At 36.1% G+C, this 25,380-nt stretch overlaps 1 protein-coding gene across 48 annotated transcripts in view; it reads right to left on the bottom strand.

The window, feature by feature from the left end:
* The window catches only part of PTPRD (protein tyrosine phosphatase receptor type D), a 2,239,943-nt gene that overhangs the window by 201,610 nt on the left and 2,012,953 nt on the right, over positions 1-25,380 (bottom strand). For 25 of the 48 annotated variants that reach the window (XM_045470157.1, XM_045470169.1, XM_045470176.1 and 22 more), the window contains 4 exons: positions 3,768-3,956; positions 2,507-2,515; positions 1,745-1,762; positions 35-145 (listed from right to left, as the gene is read on the bottom strand). In XM_045470157.1, coding sequence (XP_045326113.1) covers positions 35-145; positions 1,745-1,762; positions 2,507-2,515; positions 3,768-3,956 — 327 coding nt within the window. The remainder of the gene's footprint in view (positions 1-34; positions 146-1,744; positions 1,763-2,506; positions 2,516-3,767; positions 3,957-25,380) is intronic. The other 23 variants (XM_045470186.1, XM_045470177.1, XM_045470175.1 and 20 more) reach the window with 3 other exon arrangements.

Genomic DNA, 25,380 nt, shown 5'->3' on the forward strand with positions numbered 1-25,380 from the left:
GTGAAGAAGCGATGCCAGGTTATGTCATTCCTACCTCTGACATATAAATTGGCAGGGGCAGAATAGCGAGTGCCCGCGCTGTTGGTGGCAACACACTCATATTTTCCTTGGTCAGATTCTTCGCTCTGTTCGATCTGAAGGGCGCCTGTATGGATATAAAATATAGTGCCAAAGAGATGGTCAGAGAAGGCTTTCTCAGCGCAGAAAGCTAAACCTCTTAACAATATGAAAAGCCCCGCAAAGCGAAGGTCCGCTCAACGTCGATTCAATCTCTCGCTAAGGTGCACAGACAGAAAATGATGCGATGAGAAAAACATATAGAGATTATTTCTTTTTTACATCATCAATGCTAGCATAAGAAAACAATTATCTCTTTTCCCAAGCAAGACTTCTAGTCATAATTAATACTCTCATTTCCTAGACTAATAAAATGAAGATGGGTGAGGCTGCTTCAAGGAAGTATGGCTTTTAAATCAAACAAAAGATTAATTTTTGGTGTGGTTTTGTTTTGTTCCATTTGGGTACCAAAAGTGGCGCAAAAGATAGGTATGCTCAAAAAAAACCAGGCCGGGTTTTCAAGAAAGTCTTCTGCTGAAGAAAGGCAAAAATACGCAGCGAGTACAAAAAGGCTGCACAAAGCAAAAAATTAAAATTAGTCATTATATATCATGAAAATATTACTTAAAGAAACAAAACTCCCTTAAGACATGCAGATTTTTAAGAAAAGAAAGACAGTTTGCCACGACTTACAATCATTTATTACATTTGCTGAAAAACAAAGAGCAGTTGAATTAGAAGGTTTTAAAAAAGTTAAAAAGCACGGCCTACGCCAGCAAGGAAGAACCAACCAGCCACTGCTTGAGGACCTCGAGATGGATCCCCTAAGACACCCATCAAAATCCACCAGTGGGATTAGCAGTGTGGTGTCACAAAACCCCAAGAAAAATCCAAAACAAGAATTCTAAAAGAAATGCACACTGAGTCAAAGTATGACAAACCAGCAATATCACATACCACCAAGAATACGGAGCACCTTTTGTTTCCATAGCCTGAAGGACAGAAGACCCAAAAATCCAGAAGCGAGTAATCCAAGAAAAAAAGAAGTGGGGGGAAAAAAGCATTGCTGTCAGGTTGTAGGCGAGTGGGATCAGGTGGAAAGGGGAGTCATTCTTTGACTTTTAAGACAGTAAGAGAAAAAAGAATTGAAGAACAAAAGCAAAAACCTTTTGAAAGATAAAGACAAAAAGCAGATGTTCCAGGCTGTCTTCTGCATGTCTGCCACTGTTCTCCAGACCATCTTGGCTTTGGTCCAGAACAAGAACAGCTAAGGAAGAAAAAAATGATCTTTTTTTTTCTCCGGTTGGACAAAAAAAAAGGAAAAAGAAGAAAAAAAAAAAGAAAAAAAGGAAAAAGGAAGAAGAAGAAAAGGAAAAAAAGAGGGACAGATGGTACGCTGTGACTGGTCTGTGGTCTAAAGACCTGGATATGCTTTCTTTGAAGCATATCACAACTTAAATAATCATCTCCATAAATAAAGAAACGAACAAAACAAAGAGAAAAGAAAAAGAAAAGGAAAACTCACAATATGAGAGTCACTGATCATAACCAAACAGTACAAAGGGGAAAAATAAAGTTGATGGACATATTATTGGAATGAGTTTGAAAACAAGACAAAGATGGGAGTGATGACAGGACAGAAAGAATGAGCAAGATCATTCTGTGAACGTTAGTTCAGCACTCTTACCTCTTATTGGTGTACCACCTGGGTGGATAATATGAATGCAAATAAGATTAGAAAGAAGAAGCATTAGTACGAGAAGGAGGAGGCTAGGGCTGGGGAGAAGAATTAAATTAGATTTACAGAATTAAATAAGGTCTTAAAAGAAACTTGAATTACTATACTGGTAAAACAGGAATATATTAGATAGTATTATTAGATTATAAAAGCAAGTTGCATTATACCACAGAGGGCAAAGACCACAATAGGCAGCATTGCTTTTCTCAGAGAAACAACTGAGTTCATAGGTCTGGGGTCATATAGGATTAGAATTATATCGTATATGCCTCATATTCTTAAAAAAAAAAAACCCAAAAAACTAAATGATACTTTTTAAAGACATAGTTTAGGAAAAATCCTGGCTAATCTGTTTAAGTATATATATAGGTACGCATATATATATACTGTTATAGGAAATACTAATGACTAACTGGAAACAAACACTGTTGATTGAATATCTTATGCTACTCACTATGCTACATTTGTGTGATATAACTTGTGTATTATTTTATTTTTGTACACAGTGTTCTTACAATAACGGATTTGTGGATGTGTGCGTGTGCGCGCCACTACCGAGATCTGGTGTCTACACTGACAGTTAGTAAAATGCATGCCATGCATTTTATTAATAATAAAATAATAATAATAATAATAATAATAATAATAATAATAATATTCTGGATATGGAAATTAGTGAGGGTGAAGTGCGCTTCAGAACTAAGCACTTACCAATAGATTCTGGAGATTTAAATACGGAGAGAAGAAAGACAGCATAAAAATATTATTATATTCCTTATAATTTGGTACAAATTTTTCAGAGTTAAAGCTTTATATACTAAATCATCTATGTTACATGTGAATAATTAATTCTTTATTTACAATAACAGAATGCTAATCTACACAATTCTGCTGACAACAAGCAAAAAAGGCAGTTAACAAGACGCTTTAACATCACAGGACAGGTCAAAAGCTGAGAATTCTGGGAAGACAGGCAGTTAAACAACTTAGAATTCTATATCAATATAACTCCCAACGTCAAAGTAAACAGCTTATTACTACATGTCCCGGTGAAATTGCCTAGGGACAGGCTCTAAAACTTAAGAAATTTAGAATTATCTCTATCTTTAATCTAAAGAGAGCAAAGGGATGAACTTGGGATGGGGGTGGGAGAGGGAGAAAAGGGCAGCCAGGGGAAAGAGGAGGAAGCAGCAAAAGCTGGAGTCTACACCAAAAGCAGACTTCTGTAGATCCAGTCACTGGAGGGTTCAAAACTCTTTAGTGTGGGGCGCACACTACTGTGGCTTATGTGTAGAAAATGCTCACTCACAAGAATATAATAATCATATTAATAAAAATCCCCTCCTTGCATTGGTATTTGGTAAAGGACTTTTGAAAAAATACATCTGGTTACTCATGAGATAACATTTCTGTCATTTATGTATTAGTGAAAAGAAAGCAGATGTGACCAAACTTAACTAAACTTTGGTACTTTGATGAGTTCAAATGCATAAGAGACAGAGAAAACACACTTTAATAAAATTGAATCATTTTGGTGTTTAATATGAATATTTTCGTTTTTAATGGATACAACCATTGGAGCTCCTTGCAAGTTCTGAATGAAGTCCAATGTTGAAATAAATTTGTTTCAAAAGAAAACAGAGAGAGAAGAAAGAAAGAGGAGAAAATGGATCCATCAAATACTGCAGAAAAGCAGTAAATTAAAAAAAATCATCAAAAATACAGTCACAGCAGTGAGCAATGTGGATTAAACAGAAGCTGCAAAACACACAGAGAGAAAGACAGACTCTGAAACAGGCTATGACATCACAAACATGGACAACACATTAAATAACAGAGAAAGAGAAGAGGGAGAAAAATCAATACCTAAAAATTAAAATTAAATCAAATCAAATTAAAATAAAAATAAAGAGAGAGAAAGCTAAAAAAAAAAATTCTCTAAGAGTTAGTGGAAACAGTAACAAGACCCTACCTGATCGTAATTGCTTAATACGGCCATTGTTGTTGCTTGTGTCGACGGGCAGGAAATCTTTAAACCAAGTTATTTCTGGATCCGGATTCCCACTGGCTGCACAAAGCATGGTGGCAGTGCGTGTACGCTCAACCACCTTCAACTGTGGGCCCATGTCAATGGTAGGGAAGCCCCTGGGAATTTGATCCTCTGCAAGACAAAAGGTGATACAAACATGTCAATAAGTCAGATGCCCAAAATTCAAGAGCTATTGTCCATTAATCTTTCCCCTTGCCTTATTTGGCATTTGTTGAGAAGCTAACACAAACCAGGCAGCATTGCATTATTAGATTAGGATACAGTCACAATGTTGTTCCTGGCCAGGAGAATGCACAGTCTATGTAAGAGACCAATACTCTAACAAAGAGCTCAGATACATGTGATAAAGAACATGATGAAAAACCACATCTAGTTCTAGGATCGTGGGGGAAGAAGAAATTATAGAATGTGTGCTGGAGGAGGTCAGTGAGGTCAGCTTCAAATGAGACTCTGAAATGGGCATTAAGAACAAGTGGAATTGGCCAGAAAGATGGGAACATCACAAGTATAAGCACTTAGGGAACTTTCTGTTGAGGGAAGACGATGGGGTCCAGTAGAGCTCTTTTGGAGAGCATCTGGGGAATAAGCAGATTAGCTGGATTAAGTTACCTCATTTCTAATCTGCTGTTTTTCTTGTGATTTTTAAGTAAAACTCTGTATTTTTTCATAAGGGTCAACTTCAACCTGAATGAATTTCTTTTTCTTTTTTTCTCTCTCTCTCTTTTTTTTTTTGAATGAATTTCTTTGTAGGGAGTTTCCATTAATCTGAAAATTGTCTGAAAAAGACTCCCTTACAAAAGAAGAAAAGAAACTCAGAAAAAGCAACACAAAAGTGTATATTCCTCAGAGTAAGAAAATATTTTCCTCCATTCCAAAGGCCTATACCATTTTCAGTCATTAGGAGTTCAAATTCCTAAATTTTGAATCCTCAACTCATCCAAAGTTCACTTCTCCCTATCCTATATCAAAATTGTCCCAGATCTTGGATCTTGAGAAGCTAAATTCCTCTTAAATCCCCCAAGCATGATGATCCACATTAATAACTTACATTACCAGTTCTTCCAGCCAGCATTAGAAAGGTATATTCTATCTTGAAGAAATTTTTAATTTGAAGGAATTTTAGTTATATATGTGATTATTATCCAAATTAGAACTTAGCAGTTTGTTTGAAAACCACTATAAAATAGTTTGAGTTCTCACTGGGTCTGGGATTAATTTAATCAACTGTCCCTCTCTTTTATTAATTTTCATGAGCCATCAATTCCAAAATTACTCAAAAGCACAAACACCAGTGAGAAAAAAAGTTAGAAATCATCAAATAGGGCATCTCACTTCTCCTAGGATGTCACCTGCAATTTATGGTATGATCCTATGAGTATTGCTGAATTCTGCATTATAATTTCTAGGAAAAAGGCTCTATTTTGATGCTTCTGCTGTGTTGTCAGTCAAATATATGTGTCCTCTACTGCCTCCCCTCTATCATTACATGATAAATTCAGTCTCCTAAATTTAGCTAGCAAAATCCTTTTAAATCAGGCCCCATTTTTCTCAATCTCTCATGGATGATATCCCCCATAGCAAAGTTTCTTCTGTTCACACTGTAACTCTTACCATTTTCTAGACAAATCATGTACAGTAAGTACTCTGGGTCTCTGGAAAGCCATGCAGCCAAAATCACCTTCTTTATAATAAAAACCCTATCAAATATATATAATATTTTCCTCCTCAGAGCTATTGTAGCAGTGAATAACTAAAATCCATTTTCTTGTATTTATTATTATGAGTTTATCTCCCTACACTGTGAGTTCCTCCAGATCTCATTTATATCCAAATCCCTTGTCATCAAACTAGTCTGTATTATCGGACTTTTCAGAGAACCTCCAATGATTCCCAAGCCTAAATAAGAATATAACCTAGTGGCTAAAAAAAGAAAAGAAAAGGAAAGGGAAAAGAAAAGAAAAAAAGAAAAGAAAAGAAAAGAAAAGAAAAGAAAGAAATATGTTTTTCTACTATATATAGTAGGAAACTACTTCTGGTAGAGAGTTGATCAGAGAAATAGTTCAGGACTACAGAGATTTTGAATGTGATTAGTGAACAAATGTCAAACTATTATCAAAGAATAAAGCACACAATAAGGGGAAGGTTTCTCTCAACAAGTCCAGATTGTTATAAGAGAAACTGGGGAGGCAAACAGAACAGGCAGGTATGGACCCTAGCTCTTCTGCAGGAAGATTATGAAAGACCAATAGACGTTGCTAAGGCAAGTTGGGCTTGACATCTAAATTCACTAGAGAATATTTACCTGTCCCACCAGCTAGTTACAGCTGGAGACAAAAAAAGTTATAAAAACAATTCACTACCATGAGTTACATTTTACTTAGGTTGAAAGATTCTTTCGAGGAAGCAGGAATACATCCTGTTTATGTGAATGCTCACACATCATCAGCCAAGCAGAAGGCCTTTAGAGGACAAAAGTCAGAAACAATAGTTAAGGATGAAATTTCAAGATGGTTTTTCGGAACTCCAAGGGAAAGTTAAAAATTACAAATGGAATAGAGCATTTTGCAAATTAGGCTAATTTTGATAATGTACTCCAAATGAATTTCATCAGTCTGTTCTTTGTGACTTTAAGTTTCGTCAATATGATATATTTCTACCTATAGCATTGTTCTAATATTACTTGAAAAAAAAGCAGATAGATCAATAGCCATTGTATTACACACATCATATTAAACATCTTCCTTGGTGTCTAGTGGCCCAAAATGCTTCAAAACATTTTACCTGGAGTGCTCCAAAGTCAACTACACTGGCTTAGTTACCTAGAAATGAGTTTCTTAAAAAGCTCTTAGATTTTGTTATCTTTTCCATATTTAACACTACAAATTTAGGTTCATAAAAACTCACCTTGAGATTCCTGAGCTGTTTCTCTATTTCTCAGGACATTGTATCTACCCCCAGGCATTTAAATACTAGTTACATTAGCATGCATTAACATTGACCCACTAGCCATTACTTTTCTTCTACACGTTCATCTCTGAAGAACCACACCACTATTCAGTATCAAGTGGCAAGTGTCAAAGACTTAAGATTGTTGAGCCACTTACTGAAGGCTCTTACTAAAGAAATCTAGAATTAATAATCATTTATAAGAAATGAAATCGTCACCTTAGGGAGAGCTGACAAAGTTGACTTGTGCCCTATCAAAAGCAGTCTAATACATTTGCATGACCTTTCTTTTCCTTCTTGGCTCATAAAGAACACTCCAGAGCCCCCTTTTCATATACACAAGTGCACAACAAAGATAATCTTTCTTGCATACTAATCGGACAGAGGATGTAAAGAGTGCTCCTTTCCTATTTTTAATAAGGGTAATTAAATTCTATCCATCCCCCACCTTTGCACAGAATCTCTTTTGAATGTACTTTCTTCATTAATTTTTCATGAGAAACATCACAATGTAACAGATTCAAATAGCCAGAGCTCTTATATGTTGACAGTTGTGGCTTGTTTCCAATTTGACTGTCAGGTATTTGGCAATAAAACTCAGTATTCAACATAAAACGAACTGTAGAAATAATGAAATTTCTAATTGGAATGCTTATCTCAGTGGGTGTAGTTTAGAAGATGTTAATTGCTTTCTTTTTACCTTCTACATTTATTAGTGATTTATATAAAATTGCTTTGGCCATTTGATAACATCAACTTTGACAGCTCATCAAATGTGTAGTACCAGGAACTTGGGGGAAAATCAATATTTTTTATATCTTAGCCACATAAACTTTTACAGAAAAAAAAAGCAGCTATCAAAAATTAACAAATCGTCAATATGTTAGCAGCTTTAAACTTTTACATGAGGTGAAAAGAAAAACATTTTGTCCTATTCATTAATGTGTTCATTAAGCTTTAAAGTGCCTTACTTATCACTGTTCCATATTAATATTCAATCATGCAGAATTAGCTACTAATTCATCAACAATTTAAATCAGACTTGACCTTCACAAAGCCATTTGGTCTGTCATTTTGAGAGGCCATTAAAGGGCAGATTACTACATACTTGTGCTTAGTGAATCATAGAAGTTAGACATATTTTGTTTGGAATGGCAGCTATAATAGACCTGGAAATATAGCATATTCGTTGAATCCGTTTGGTATCATAATGAAATATGCGGATATGAAACTTACAGTTCCATTAAGGAAAGGGAAACATGAACATCAGCGCTGTTTAGAGTTAACTTCCCATTTCTCCAGAACTTGTGTTAATAACCCCTGACATACCCAGGACTTGAAAGGAATGTATAGGGAAATAGTCTGACATGGTTTTGTAAGGAGTCATGCTTTAGGTATCTGTGAACGATCAGATACAAGCTTTTGCATAATTTGCTCAGTTAAACTACTTTCATTGTTCATCCATAAATAATTTTAATGATTTTTTTAGTTGTGCTCTAATTCCACAAACACTGAACCTCTTGTATTTGTTAGGAAACCACACAATTAAATTGCCTGCTAAAGCCATAGCCTCCATCCAAGGTGGCCAAAGCAGTTCTTCTCGCCTATTCTTGCTGGGACATGAATGAATGCAAACATACAGGTGTTCTGACTCTGGTCCCAATTGATTAAAGAAGTTTTCAGTGAAAGACTATTTGCCGCGGTGCTACATTTCCAATTTATCACATCAATGACATCAACAATATGCCTTTACAAAAGCAGTATTAAGAGATTTGGCAAGTATACTCAATCACTTAAATATTATGGATGATGTAGAGGTTTTGATGAGAAAGGTAGTGTAATAAAGCAAAATCAGAAACTTTAGTAAGAGATAAGTAGATTACTTTTTTTTTCTTAGAGAACTCAACCTCCTGAATCACTTTTCTGAGTACCAAACAATTCGTAGTGGCTCCTTTTAAAAAATCTCTCAACTGGTGTTATCAATCAATCCCTTAATAAGTCAATGAGTAAGCTTGAACTCATAAGCTCATGGAGGGCAGGGCTTTGTGATATTTCCTTTGTAACCAAGACAGTGTACAAGAAATATTTGCAAGTACATACGTTTAGGGAATCTCGACAAACATCTCAGCACTCACTCATGTGGCATCTCTGAATTCCTATCGGTTTTATTTCATATCATTCATTTAAACAGTAAATCATTCTTTGTTTTGTGGCTATATGCTTGGCCTCTGCAATTTGGTTCTACATCTAAGAGACATACAACTTTCTTATAACTTCTATTTTTTACGGTGTCTTAAGTAGTATGAGGCTTCCAGACTCACAAAAATAGTCTTTAAAGGCTATTTTTATAGTCATAAATTTTATTTCATTAGCAAACAATCTTCGTTGGTTAAGATGCACAAGTCATGCTTGGTTCCTTTTATAATTTGGTGCAGTTACTGCACTGGGAACACACATTTCAGTTCCTGCTATCTATTTCTATAGAAAGGCTCTCTTCATACACTACTTGTAAGTTCCTACAAGTCAAAATGCCAATCACATAACAAAAAAAAAAAATACATGTAAACATAATGGAACTCAAAAGAACCCACAGAATATGGTACCAAAACTCTGTTATGTCATCTTTAGAAAAATGAAATTATTGATGTTCAAGCAAATGGTAAAACCCAAGTGAATCACTCAGTTGTATGTTGGGGCAATCACTCAGGTCATGGTTCACTCACAAGAGCAAAGATTTCTCAATGGCTATGTATCTTAAATTTTAAGTGTGCTCACAGTGTAATCTTCTACAAGCTCTAAAGTTTTGTTTTTGTTTTGAAGTATGAAGGGATTAAGGAAAGATTTCATTAACAAAAGAAAGGCCAAATGTTAGATAGATCATATTTGGAATATTTTCTTAGTGGTACACCCTTTAAATATATTGCATCTCCACCTGTTAAAGAAACAGTATTTAACTGTTAATAAGATGTTATTTAAATATAACAGGCATCTCCACCTGTTAAAGAAACAGTACTAATCTGTGCCACACAAAGTATGTTTTTATACTTAGGAAAAAGTGAAAATTCTCTTGAAAAGTTGAAATATGGTGGTGGTCAGGTGGTCACATAACAAAATATTTTCCTATTTATGAAAACTGCATTAAATTAAAAGAAAAAAGAGCTTTTGAACTATCATTTTGAAGAATCTACTGAGCAGGCAATAGATGGTATAATTCATTCTATAGATATTTATTAAATGCCTCTGTTGTGCCAATTGTGGGCCAGGCACTGGGTATGAAGTAATCTAGAGAACCTTTATATTGTTGTGATTTAATTAAATCTGCGGAATAATTAGGTTCTTTGGGAGTGAGAATAGTACCCAGCTCATAGATGGGAGGACTGAATGAGATAATGCAATAAATGTGGCTAGCACTGCCTGGCACTGGTGTCTGGCGTTTTGTAAAATATTAGCATATCTACACTTACTCAATCCCAAGATCCTATGATAGATTTACAGAACAGAGGCATGTGACTCCAAGTCTTGATATAACAAAAGCTGAAGCAATAAATTGTAAATGGGGAATATTATATGCAAATCATAACAAAAAAACCCACAAGGATTATCTAAACATGCAAGTGACTTTATTTATTTTTTATGTTTATTTTATTTTTGAGAGAGAGAGACAGAGTGAGAGCGGGGCAGGGGCAGAGAGAAAGGAAGACACAGAATCCAAAGAAGGCTCCAGGCTCTGAGTTGTCAGCACTGACCCCAACACAGGGCTCAAACCCACAAACCACAAAAGATCATGACTTGCACCCAAGGCAGAGGCTTAACTGACTGAGCCACAGAGGCACCCTGACATGCAGGTGAATTTAGAAAGCAATATCTGCAATCAAGTAACTTTTTCAAAGCTCATAAAAGCCCTCATTTCTCCCTTTGAACAAGGCTTTACGTTCTTTGATTAATCAACAGCAGAAATAAAACAAATCTATATTGTCATATGATGTTCCCAAAAATGAACTAAAACAATAGCTCTAAATATTTGAGACAGAAAAGCTTTGCTGTGAATGACAGAAAACACTGAAACCATCCGAGCCTTATTAAGGTTCCCTGAGATAGGCAAAGGTGGTATCATAATTACAATCTTCTGTAGACACAAAACAAAGACTCAGCAAAATTACTTGTTCCAGATCACACATAGAGCAAAAATAAAAGAAAAGCTTTTAACTCTAGATTTGGCATATTTGTACTTCAGCATGCTTCCTCTATGCCAATAGGTGTTCATTGAATATTCATCAAAAACAGTGATAGAACTCTTTATCAAAGTCAACCTATAATGGAAGGCACAACAAAAATGATTTGAATAGTTGCTGATTTTTAATTTTTTTCAAGCAGAAAGGACTAAAGTTCCATGGAATGTAATGATAATTTTAAAAACAGTTCTACATTTAAAAAATCTTTTGATATATATTAATTGGCTTCTAATTGGTTTAGCATTGCTTCCAGATAGAGACAAATATTTGCCATGTATGCTAGCCAATCAAATGTGCAGGAGAAATGGAAGAATGTGAAAAGGATGATAAATATAAAATAATTTTCTCTAGAGAGCTCAAATTCAGCACTGTGCCCATGTCGTTAACCCTTCTGTAATTTCTATTTAATTATCTAAGAAGGGTTATAAATGTTAGAACTTTGGTTCCGAGCAGATGCCAAAAGACAGGACACTAGACATCAGTAGACCCAACATATCAACTCTATGACCTTAGGCCACACACCGGTCTCCCTGTAAGACGGGAGCCAATAATGACCACCCCAAATATCTTTGTCTGGGAGAGGAGACAGATCAGGGTCTCTGGCTAGCACCTGGAGGGTTACTGGTTAGAGTATTTGCTAGTTTGTTGAATAGCAAATGAGTTTTCAAGTCATTATCTTTCAGAATAAACCATGGTATCAGGCTACAAACAAGAACCATTTCTTTCCAGAATACAGTCCCTGAAAACGGAGAAAAAACATTTATTATTCTTTTCTTAAAGAAAACAGTGTAAATAAAGCTTTTATTTTCACCATTCCAGATGCAGCAGGGTATAATTTGTACTGTTTTGACATCATGACTGTATTATTCAAAATCAATCTTCCTGCAAGTGTATTGAATAAGGGACTGAAAACAGAAAACTCCAAAGAAAAGAAGTAAAAGCTAAATCAACGTTTTCCAGCAAAGTTGGACTCCTGGGCCATTATCAAAATGATATTCATATGAATGAAATTGAAAAAAAATTATATAAATAAAGTAGTTTCTAATTATAAGTTAAAGGCTACTCTAAGAAAGAAGTTATCTAAAGTAGGACAAAACTGCCAGTTAATAAATGATAACCAAATGGAATATTTAATAAATATAAGATCTGGCCTCCAAAAGTAATTATGAACAAGATATGATGAATATTTAGTCCAAGATCCTCTTTGCAAGTTATTATGTAGAGATGGTATGCTTGTCTTAATAAAGCTATTAAATCAATCAGAGAAGCTTTTATTTCAGAGTGGATTTAGGTATCTCTTAAGGGCGCTTACGGGGCACTAGAATCTCCAAAGATTTCTCATAGAATGATGCCATGAAAGAATAGAAAATTGGACACTGATCAGCTGACAGGAGCTTTATTAGCAACTACTAAATATCCAGCATACTAACCAACTACCCACAGAGCATCTCAGAGCAAAGCTCCATTTTCTGAAATATTCTTCACATGTTGAGGATGTTGTAAGGCATTCTTGGCAGAGATAAAGCAAACTTATTTAGAAGTAATGTATGCAATTATCCTACAAATCACAAAGCAATAGTCTACATAGCAGAACACAAACCCAGTTGGTTTATATTATTTGTATAAATGTGGTAGCTGCAATGTCACGTGGCTTTAAGTCAGTTATTAGTTATTTGTGTTTGGGTTTAGCAAATGATCACACTTTTTGTGATCCAAAATTAGAGGCATTCATGGGGATATAGAAGTATCCTCTCCTACTTAAAAACATTATTAATTCTTGGATGTTTAAACAAATATTTAGGAATCAGGATGATGCTTTTATTCCCTTCCCTGGAGTGCAAGTCTCATCAAAATAACAAAATCTAATGCCCATCTACTTTCACAAATCTCACTGCTTTCTATTATTTTTAATAATAAGCTGGTGTCATGATCAAAAGTTTTTGCCATAGTTTGAATGATAAAATAAATAACATTTTACATAAATTTCTATATAAGTCATAATATCAGTTTTTTTAAGAAAAGAAAGGCAAAAATGCATAATGAAGCTGAAGTATAATATTTTAATTACTGTGTTTTTAGAAAGAGAGACACAAAGACAGAAATAATAAACATGGAAAGGGATCTGGGTTTGGCTCCTGCCTCCATTAATTGCCAGCTTTGTAAAAGTCAAAAATTCTAATGAGCTCAAATCAAACAATGCCCAAAAAAAGATTAACCCTGGCTGTTCCACTGTACTGTGGTGAATGTAACTGTAAATAAAAATTTTAAGCTATCAATTGTTGTATAAAAAGGAAAACGAGAATAAGCTATGTGTGGACTGGCAGTGAAGGCATTGGTGTGAACTCATGTTTTTAAAAACATACACTCCGATATAAAAATGAATACAATTGTAAATGAGTGTGCATGCACACATACATTCACTCCTTATATACACTTACTAAACACATCTTCCCTATCTGTGTGAGTCCAGAGAGGCGAGAAGCAGCAATACCTAATAGCAATGGCCACATAGCATCTAGAGCTTGATTCAGATTCTCTAAATATGACTGTCTAGTAATAGGAAGCAGAGCTCCTTGAAGAAATCACTGATTACATTCAGTACTGGGAGAAGAAAAAAGTACAAGCCATACTTAAAATATCTGTTATGTACGCAAGTGCTCGAAGAATGACAAAGACATGTTGAAAAGGCAAAGACGCCAGCTTGATGGGGCTCTCACTAGACCAATGTGGGACAATTTGAACATCAAAGTACATATACAAATTATAATATATTGAATAAAATAAAAAGGCATGAGTCCATACTGATATAAATGAATAAACAGAAAAGTTTCAGGAGGAATTACATATTTGCATACTCCCAAGGTAACCCCTCACTGGCATTTATTGAATAGAAAGGAGAGTAACTTTAAAATTGAGAAGACTCACAAAAACAACCTTAAGAGAATGAAGTTGACACAGATAATGAAACAGATCAAAATCATGTGTTGAGAAAACATAATATCACTTCCATGATATTTGTTATAGATTAAATGTTTGTATCCCCTGCCCTGCCCCCCACCCCAATTCATTTTTAATCCTAATGCCCAATGTGATGGTATTTGCAGGTGTGACTTTTGGGAAGTGATTAGCTCATGAGGATGGAACCCTTATGAATGGGATTAGTGGCCTCGTGAAAGAGATGCCAGTGAGAGCCCTTGCCACTTCCACCTGAGGACACATATTCAAAAGATGGCCCCCTGTGAACCAGAAAGTGGGCTCCAACAAGACACCAAACTGCCAGCAACTTGATCTTGGACTTCCCAGCCTCTAGAACTATGAGAAATAAATTTCTGATTATGTGCCACCCAGTTTATGGCATTTGGTTATAGCAGCTTGAACTGAGTAAGACAGTATTATTGCCAAAGATTCATAATCTAAATATGATCAAAGCAAGCATCAGCAAACCCCAAATGAGAACATTTTATGAGATAACAAATTTGTTATCTTCAAAGCTATCAAGATCAGGAATGTCACAGGAAAACTTGAGTAACTCTTTCAGATTGACGATTAAGGGCAAAGTGTAATTCTGAACTGGAGTCTTTGACGACAATCAGAGCAATTTGCAGAGGACACGTGGTAACTCCCAGAGGGGAGAACTGCCAAAATGTAATGTGAAGGCTGCATGGGCATGCTGCATCAATATTTACCTCCTGGTTCTGATGGTTGCATTGTTGTCAAGTAGGAGAATGCCCTTGTTTGGAGACATACAGATATTTGAGGGTGATAAGGATGCTGTCATTAATTTAATCTCAAATATAGGAAAAGTTCTTTGTATTGTAATATCCAGTTGTTTTTGTTTTTGTTTTTGTTTTTGTTTTTTTTACTAAGACTGGGATTGTTTCAAAATTCTAAAATTGTATAAAAGTAAATTATTATATTATCATAAATAAATGAAATTTTACAAATCTTTAAATTATCTCATGAACATCTCAGTTGTACTAGAGTTACTCCCAGGGCTTCTGAATAGCTGCATGTACTCAAACACTTTTGTCCCAACTCTGAAGAATCTTCCTAAATACACATTCATTTGAGGTCCTCTTGAACACGAAAACTAGGTAACTGACATTCCAGCTGTTACCAATTTTATACCAATGATGATAATACCAGAAAATCATTAGGACTGGAAATACATAAATTCCTATAAAATTAAAACTTACAAAATTCAATTATCAATGCTGAACAGTGAACAAATTTGAGTGATAATGCCAGAGCAAGGCAAGTTCATGACAAGAAAATGCAGAGATATCAATACTGCAAAAAATTTGTCAGATTTTCTTTACAGAAGTAAAAATGTGAAGTGGATAGGCCTTTATTAATTTTCTCTGAAATCATCTGAGAAAGGTGAAGATAGAAGGTGAACTCTGCTTCCTTCTAACCAAAAGAGCATCCACTTAACATCCCGGTGTCTCAGAACTCCAAGTGTCGTTTCTCAAGCCAGACTTTTGAAATATTTTCAGAGAAATTTACCTCCCCTCAGCTCTTCACAGTTCTTCCCCTCGATCTACAACACAGTAAAAAACAAAAACAAAAACAAAAACAAACAAAAACAAAACAAAACAAAAAAAAAAAACTTGCCATTCTGGGGTCTTTAATCATTGAGAGAAGTGGGCAATAGCACCAAACACAGAAATAAAGTGATTCAGATATGTCTAAGTTTTTTGGAAGAGAACATTTCACTATTTTACCCCTCAGTAGCATTGCTCATAGTTTTAAAGGCAAACTGTGGAAGGTATTTGTTCTATTTGAAGGGAGAAGATAGATTGAGAAAACAGGTAAAGGCAGTTTTCTTCAGGGAATACCTTGGAAAATAAAAAGATGAAATCTTAAATCAAATATTATATATAAAATGTTTCACTGCAAAGAATGAAAACTACATGACCACACAAAGAAACCTTTAAAGGTAACCTATGTTTTAAGAATGTATTATATATCTATGGAGGATAATTTCCCCTATATGCAAATAATTTTCTGTTTATATGCCAAAAGTGAGCTTCAATTTAACACCAAAGAATTACCAAATGGGATTAGTTTATATTTGTCAGTTTATGAGACTTTTTCTTAAGTCTTTGGAATCACAAGTTACCGATGTATAGAAACTACCCAAATCAATTTATAAGTATAATTTTTTTAAATTTTTGAATATTCCTCTTTACATAAACTTATTAAGTAAAACAATACCACATTTAAATGTAAACATAGGATAGAAATTTATTCAGTACCTTTTGATATATTAATAATATTAATGTGCTACTTAACAGGAAGTCAGACATTTAGAAAATAACAGATAGAAGAAAAACTACCAACAATGACCAAAATCGTCACCAAAAATTACATGAATAAAACCCATGTCCTCTGCTGCCAGAAGAGGTACCAGTCCTCCATATATAAAATTCAAAGGCTCTTCTTCAGTACTAGGTTAAGCTCAGCAAATGACAAAAAGTGTTTTAGGCAACCCCGAGGGAATTACATGAAGAACTGTGGTCTTTTTTTCTAAAAACATATAGAAGGTAAAGGAAAGTTTTAGCGATAGAGGTAAGTGTGTGGGCACTTAAGTGACTACGTACTTGTGTGTTAGCAGGGTAAGCTGCATATCCAATTTCCAATTGAAAAATATCCTTTGAACTACAGTGTAAAAAATGCACTGGACAGGGAAAAAGAAGAAAGTATGTAGGAAGGCCAATTAGGTGAGATAAGGGCAAACTTACACCAAGTAAGTGGTGGGGGACATGGGAAGTGAAGAGATTTGAGATTTTTTTTTTTTCAGCTTTATTGACAATACCTAACTGATGCGTTTATTTGTCATGTAATGGGCAAATAAAATTGTAGGATATTTAAAGTGTACATTGTGGTGACTTGATATGTGCAGATATTGTGATAGTTGAGAATAATTGGAAGGTCAATTTTACATGGCTCAGTGGTATTTTGAAGATGGGGAATCAGGGAGAATTATCAGGAATGCTTGTCTACAAACATGATGGATTCAATAATATATTGCTAGGATGTGCTCCCGTTAGGGAATAAAGTCACCTATCTGAGGCACCTATGTAATAGATGATGTGTACCCCTGCAGGCTGGAGTCTGTCTTTTCCTCACCAGCATAGCTGCCCCAGAATGGAGCACAGCACCAAGCACAAATTATCTGCAAATGAATACTGATCCATATTTACTTTCAGGAACTGGCAGAGGGGGCTGGTAAATATACCCTTTGCTTCCTTTTGTGCTTTGTCTCAGAGTGAAGGCAGAACAGACTGGCTCTACCTATACCAAACAAGCTCAGTATTCTCACTGCGGATGTGTCAGGTAATTCCTGGGCACCGGTCTAGAATGGTATGGAGATACCCACGGATTTGCATCAATTCTCCCCACCAACAGCTAATTCCTTCAATCTGAAGACAGCTGGGTATGTCTGGGTATTTTCTCTCTAGCCAGAGAAGAAATTCAGTAAATATCAAAGTATCACAGTGAGTGGCCTCCTGAATAAGAGAGAAAATAATCTGAGTTACCCTCCTATGAAGACAAGCCATTTCGAATTTCCTTAAAGATAAGTCATGGCTGTTACATTTTAATATGCTACATGCCAATTAAATAGGTACAAGTTTCCAATGACAAGATACTCAGTAGCAATACAATAAACCTTTTCCTTAACATCCTGAAAACAACCCAGAGTTGTTCATTTGCATTTAGTTACAATAGAGTGACATATTGTTACAAATTTAGAAAACATACAATCTCTAATTCTTAACAAAGTGACAGCAACTTGACAAGTGAAAAAGTCATCTCAGCCTTGAATTCACTGGCATAGAAAGCCCACATATACCTCTGTTCTTCCCACAGCACAAGTGGATGGTTGTTATGTTTACAGCAAGATTAATGCTGCTTCAATTGCTCAATGATGATGGCTATGAGACTACTGAGTAAATAATCTGCATTCACTAAAGGAAGTAAGAACTTGTATTTCAGTCACTGATCCCTAAAATAACTAAAGCTATTTAAGTGTTTATTGTTATAAAGATAAAATAATATGCCATACAGCTTTGTAAAATATACATGACAGGTTTCATGGGCCAATTATAATCAAATGGGCACATTCTATAGTTTCTGAGGAATTAACTCAGAAAAACATAAAATATAATCAAGAATGTTTACCCAGTGGGAAAAAGACACTTCCAATTTAGTTTTTTTCTAATGGCTATCATATCCCCCCAACCCCCAGCCCCCCACCACCATGACCATCTTCTCCTCCCCAGTGCTGATGAACTGGATATGAAGGCCCATAGACTTCCATTGACTGAAAAGCTATTGGGTACATCATATGAATTCAGTTGTTTGAATCATGACAGATCTGCTTCTTGGCTAATGCAGCTAAGTCACACAATAAAGCCAATCTCTCCAGCCTCATCCCCATTCTCCCCCTCGTTTCCCCCCTCCCTCCCTCCCTTCTTCCCTGGTAATTTTCAAGTGACTCTTAGGTATATGTCCTCCTCCTAAAGCCTAAGCTACTTTCCTAAAACATGGCAAGTAGGGTTCTAGTAAAACAAAACAAAACAAAATAAAACAAAACCTTCCTAGGATGTCAGTTTTCCTGGTGTGTTTTAATATGATAGAGATTTTAATAATAATGATAATAATAATAATAATATAGAGATTTAGGAATATTCTAACTATAATATAATAGTTTTGAAATACTTATCTCCTCAGTTGTAAGTAAAAAAGTTGTAGAAGGTGTAAGGCTAAATTGGTTCACCCTTTCTCCTCTTTCATTCCTAGACATAATTTCTTTCTTCATATTTTGAATACATTTCCTGGCAGGGAGGACAATATTTATCTTAATACTTATATTCCACCCCATGTCAAGGAGACTACTGTTTGTTCAGACACACAGTGACACATTTCTGATCATCTAACTTTTAGTTATTCTGTTCAACCCACAGTGGATTTCATCAGGGGTACCAGCTAGTCCAGGACCCCACTACGGTAATGAGAAGAACTATTTCCTTTTGGGTTACTCATCAAAAGGTAGGTATTAAATAGAAAATGTCTCACTGAAATTATTTATAAATTATAGAACATGAGGGGCGCCTGGGTGGCGCAGTCGGTTAAGCGTCCGACTTCAGCCAGGTCACGATCTCGCGGTCCGTGAGTTCGAGCCCCGCATCAGGCTCTGGGCTGATGGCTCAGAGCCTGGAGCCTGTTTCCGATTCTGTGTCTCCCTCTCTCTCTGCCCCTCCCCCGTTCATGCTCTGTCTCTCTCTGTCCCAAAAATAAATAAACGTTGAAAAAAAATTAAAAAAAAATTATAGAACATGAGATAATTCTGAGAGGAACTAGACCACTCCGATAAAATATATAATACTAGATCCTAGAACAGAGTCAACTATAATAGATTGTATCACTGATTTTCAGAAAATAGCTATGCAGATCAACTAAAGTCAAAGCCATGCGTTTTGGTAGATGGTCTGAAGTGTTTAACTGTTTTCAATGACAGAATCTATAAAGACGTTACCTCATTCTGTTACCAAAGTTCATGTATTACAACTGATCAATCACAGTAAAATGTTCTCACTGTGTTTTCCAGAAGCCTTTTGTTTTGAATGTAATGAATGAGATGGATTCTTACTTTTAACCTCTTAATAGTTCTTCAGGTTCTCATTATTATATTCATACTTGATGGCATACATTGGTAGTTCCTTAATTTCTTAACAATCCTGTTTGAGAGGAGATCTGACCTATTTCATGAAAACTCAAGCTGAAATTATGGATGCTCGCCTGGCCCTCCTCCATGTAGAGGGTGCTGCTCTATCCAAGCACACAGATCTATGCTCCTTTTTTAAAAATTTTATTTCTTTAATGTTTATTTTGTTTATTTTTTATTTTTTAATGTTTATTTAGCTTTGAGAGAGAGATGGTGTGAGCAGGGAAGGGAAAGAGAGAGAAGGAGACACAGAACGTGAAGCAGGATCCAGGCTCTGTGAGCTGTCAACACAGAGCCCGATGTGGGGCTCGAACCCACGAACTGTGAGATCATGACTTGAGCCAGAGTTGGACACCCAACCGACTGAGCCACCCAGGTGACCCAATGTTTATTTTTGAGAGAAAGACAGAGCACAAGCAGGGGAGGGGCAGAGAGACAAGGAGACTCAGAACGTGAAGCAGGCTCCAGGCTCCGAGCTGTCAGCACAGAGCTTGATGCAGGGCTCAAATTCATGAACTGTGAGATCATGACTTGAGCCAAACTCAGAGGCTTAACGAACTGGGCCACTCAGGAGCCCCTATGGTCCTTAGTTTTCGTAAGGAAATGTGCAAACTTGCCCTTAACACAGATTGTTGTCGAAATTTAAAACTCTCCTTAACCAAATACCCGGTTTTGCTTTAATCTATACTTACCAGGGATCTCAACTTCAAACTGATGGATAAAACCTATCACAACTTGGCTAGTGAAGCAGTAAGTATGGATAATTAGCTGAAATAATGCAAGCTCACCCATTCCTTCACATAACATAACAATGATCCTTTGATTAGCTAGAGGATCAGAGACTGGAATACCAAGACTATTTTCTGTTGTTTGCTAGTAAACAAGTTTTACTGGCTTGTCTTTAGGTATAATTCCCCAGGTTACACTGAGGAACCTGAAGAAGCAGTAGGTCCTATGAAGGTGGAGAGAGTTAAACATGTATAGATGCAGAGGATGTTCTTTACAACATGACAGTGTCTTTTTTCTGAAGAACTGTGGGAGAAATATTTTCCCCCTGGATTCAGTCTCAGGACTAGTTGTGATTTTTCTGAAGAACTGAATTATTTCTATTAGAGATACTGTGCATAGGGCTGTTCTTTATCACAACAGAGCTCTTCAGGGACTTAGACCTAAACTATGGTTTACTTCTAGCACAGACACAGAAGCCCCCTAGTGTGGGCTGTGTGTTCCAAACGTACTGCTCCAAAACCACCACATTTTGTCTCATCACAGGGAACATTCTTCTGTAAATTAAACTTATATCCCTTTGAACCAAGGTTATAATAGATGGAAACAAACACTATAAATCCAATCTTGCAAAAAATATGACCAAAAGAGATGATGTCCAACATGTCAAAAGACATCCAAACAAATGAGTCGATATTGTCCACAACAGTCTATGAGAAATGTTCAAGTTACCTGCAGTTACCATAAACCAAATCCAAACTCATCAAAGTGAGCTTATGAGAGTATGGCGTAAAACCTTTGACTTGATGAACACTAACTCAAAGAAAGAAATTGAGGGAGAAGGGATGTTAGGAAGGGATAAAGTGACTTTAGTATTTTATTTTTATTAAAGGCAAATCACTTCAATTAAAATATTCATTCCACAAGACAGTTGAATGAATATATCTACTGAAGACATGCAATACACTCACATGTTTTTTATATAAAGCACATTCTTAAATTATCTGCAGAAAATTATATTCACATTTAGCAAACATTAGGTGGCAGGTACCTTTTGTTCAATGGAGCAAATATGTGTGGAACACCTATCAGATTCACCACATGAAACAGTGTTTGACACTTGAGGGCTCCAAGAGCAGTTTCTCAAAAATCTTAAAATATAATGGTGGAAACACGCATGTAAATGGAAGGGAATATATGAAAGAATAAATTGTTAAGGGAGCACAAATGGGTGAGTAATGGATTTTGCTGGGGATCACAGAAGCCAGCCTAACAGCATGAACAGAATTTTGATAAACAGGAATGTACTCAGAGCCTTTGAGGGACAGGAAAATGATCAATGTACAGAGATTAAATAGCTGGTAGATTCAGGGTGAGCGTGGCTGCTGCTTGGGTGCATTTGTTTGGGGATAGATTTAGGAATACCATGTGGCAAAGCATGTGGAAGCATGGTGCAGGGATGGTCAGCTGGTTCCAACAGTGAGAACCTGGGAGGGTTGTAGACTTCACTTGGCAGGTAGCACAGAGCTGAGTCATGTTTAACAGAGAAAGTAAGAGGAAACAGTTCACATTCCAAAATACAATCTTTGTCAAGGGAGTTTAGTGGTGGGGGACAAAGAGCAAGAACAGTTAGAAAGTTGCCGTATTCCCTTTAACGCAAGTTGTTTGGATGCAACTCCTGGAAAGAGAAAGGAACAGATGAATTAGCTACACAATGAAAGAATGTTCCACAGGTTTAGGAGTATTCATTTTATTTAAGGGGAACTGTGGTAAAAGTATGTCTCAAGTCTAGTTTCTTAGTTCTTTGGTGAACAGCAGGTGGCTGAGCAGGGATGGATGCTACCAAATATAAGAGGCGCAGGTAGATATAGGAAAGCTCAAGATTTGAAATACACTTTTGAATGTCAGTCATATGCAAGTAAAAGTTGGAATCATATGAACGGGTGAGATGACCCAGGGGAGAAGTTACAGTGAGAGGAGTATGGGAATTACCATATTTAAGGGGCTCTGCGTGATGAAATAACTTCCTTTAGAAACTCGGATGTGTTGTATATGTATTTTACTCATTATATCTTGTGGAATACTTTTCTATGCTGTGTCTGTATATCAAGTACTCTCTTGACAAATTCTTTAGGTTACTTTTCTCATAGAGTAGTATCTTTGTTTATCCTATTACATAACAACAAATGTGATGGGTATGTACACTTTTCAAGAGTCATAGACTTTAGATCTATGTAGACATAAGTAAAAACATATGTGAATATTTACCTTGTAAGAAGGGGCATATGAGAAAACAATACAAACTTTGAGAGAAAAAATGAAGTAAAACAAAATAAATGAGAAATAGCCCCCCCAAAGAATATTATTTAAATAGAGTATAAAATTACTCAAATTGTATATTAATTCAAAAAAACAAAACAAAACAAAAACAACAAAAAACAACACTCTAATGTTAACTTAGGATATCAAGCCAACTTTTTTTAATCATTCCAAAAGAAGGAAGATGCTATTATTAACTCTTGAGTCAAGCCATGTAATCATCTAAAGTAGATGCCAATGTTTTGTTTTTTTTTTTAATTTTTTTAACGTTTATTTATTTTTGAGACAGAGAGAGACAGAGCATGAACTGGGGAGGGTGAGAGAGAGGGAGACAGAGAATCTGAAACAGACTCCAGGCTCCTAGCTGACAGCACAGAGCCCGACACGGGGCTCGAACTCACAGACCGCGAGATCATGACCTGAGCTGAAGTCAGCTGCCCAACCGACTGAGCCACCCAGGCGCCCCGAAGATACCAATGTTTCAAGCACGTCTATTTAGATTCTCTATATTCTTATCTCCATTCATGTACTAATCCGAAACATCAGAAAGGAGAGTAAAAAGGGCCAGTCAAGTGAATGCAGGACTGCACTACTAATACAAACCTCATTGGTCAACTTGAAGGGATCAAGCTCAGAGTAAAAAACCATAACAGGGAGACATTTAGAGTTGAGGCAAACAAACAGAAGGCCTGTCCACTTTTTCTTGTATTTCTAGGACTTTGAAAATTAAAGGTTCAATGTATGTTATGTTATTTAAAAAATTCACAATAGTTTTTTTTTCTTTTTTTTTTTTTTTTTTTTTTTTTGGAGTTCAACCAGATTCTCAAATCTTTTTATTTATTTATTTATTTATTTATTTATTTTTAATGTCTGGTTAATTTTTATTTTTTATTTTTTTCAATATATGAAGTTTATTGTCAAATTGGTTTCCATACAACACCCAGTGCTCATCCCAAAAGGTGCCCTCCTCAATACCCATCACCCACCCCCCATCAACCCTCAGTTTGTTCTCAGTTTTTAAGAGTCTCTTATGGTTTGGCTCCCTCCCACTCTAACCTCTTTTTTTTTTTTTTTTTCCTTCCCTTCCCCCATGGGTTTCTGTTAAGTTACTCAGGATCCACATAAGAGTGAAACCCTATGGTATCTGTCTTTCTCTGTATGGCTTATATCACTTAGCATAACACTCTCCAGTTCCATCCCTGTTGCCACAAAGGGTCATATTTCATTCTTTATCATTGCCACGTAGTACTCCATTGTGTATATAAACCACAATTTCTTTATCCATTCATCTGGTAATGGACATTTAGGCTTTATGCACAATTTGGCTATTGTTGAGAGTGCTGCTACAAACATTAGGGTACAAGTGCCCCTATGCATCAGTACTCCTGTACCCCTTGGGTAAATTCCTAGCAGTGCTATTGCTGGGTCATAGGGTAGGTCTATTTTTAATTTTTTGAGGAACCTCCACACTGTTTTCCAGAGCGGCTGCACCAATTTGCATTCCCACCAACAGTGCAAGAGGGTTCCCGTTTCTCCATATCCTCTCCAGCATCTATAGTCTCCTGATTTGTTCATTTTGGCCACTCTAACTGGCGTGAGGTGATATCCTGAGTGTGGTTTTGATTTCTATTTCCCTGATGAGGAGCGACGTTGAGCATCTTTTCATGTGCCTGTTGGCCATCCGGATGTCTTCTTTAGAGAAGTGTCTTTTCATGTTTTCTGCCCATTTCTTCACTGGGTTATTTATTTTTTGGGTGTGGAGTTTGGTGAGCTCTTTATAGATTTTGGATACTAGCCCTTTGTCCCAAATGTCATTTGCAAATATCTTTTCCCATTCCATTGGTTGCCTTTTAGTTTTGTTGGTTGTTTCCTTTGCTGTGCAGAAGGTCTTTATCTTCATGAGGTCCCAGTAGTTCATTTTTGCTTTTAATTCCCTTGACTTTGGGGATGTGTCAAGTAAGAAATTGTTACGACTGAGGTCAGAGAGGTCTTTTCCTGCTTTCTTCTCTAGGGTTTTGATGGTTTCCTGTCTCACATTCAGGTCCTTTATCCATTTTGAGTTTATTTTGGTGAATGGTGTGAGAAAGTGGTCTAGTTTCAACCTTCTGCGTGTTGCTGTCCAGTTCTCCCAGCACCATTTGTTAAAGAGACTGTCTTTTTTCCATTGGATGTTCTTTCCTGCTTTGTCAAAGATGAGTTGGCCATACGTTTGTGGGTCTAGTTCTGGGGTTTCTATTCTATTCCATTGGTCTATGTGTCTGTTTTTGTGCCAATACCATGCTGTCTTGATGATTACAGCTTTGTAGTAGAGGCTAAAGTCTGGGATTGTGATGCCTCCTGCTTTGGTCTTCTTCTTCAAAATTACTTTGGCTATTCGGGGCCTTTTGTGGTTCCATATGAATTTTAGGACTGCTTGTTCTAGTTTTGAGAAGAATGCTGGTGCAATTTTGATTGGGATTGCATTGAATGTGTAGATAGCTTTGGGTAGTATTGACATTTTGACAATATTTATTCTTCCAATCCATGAGCATGGAATGTTTTTCCATGTCTTTATATGTTCTTCAATTTCCTTCATAAGCTT

This window comes from Leopardus geoffroyi, chromosome D4 (assembly GCF_018350155.1).
Source record: "Leopardus geoffroyi isolate Oge1 chromosome D4, O.geoffroyi_Oge1_pat1.0, whole genome shotgun sequence".
NCBI classification, from domain to species: domain Eukaryota; kingdom Metazoa; phylum Chordata; class Mammalia; order Carnivora; family Felidae; genus Leopardus; species Leopardus geoffroyi.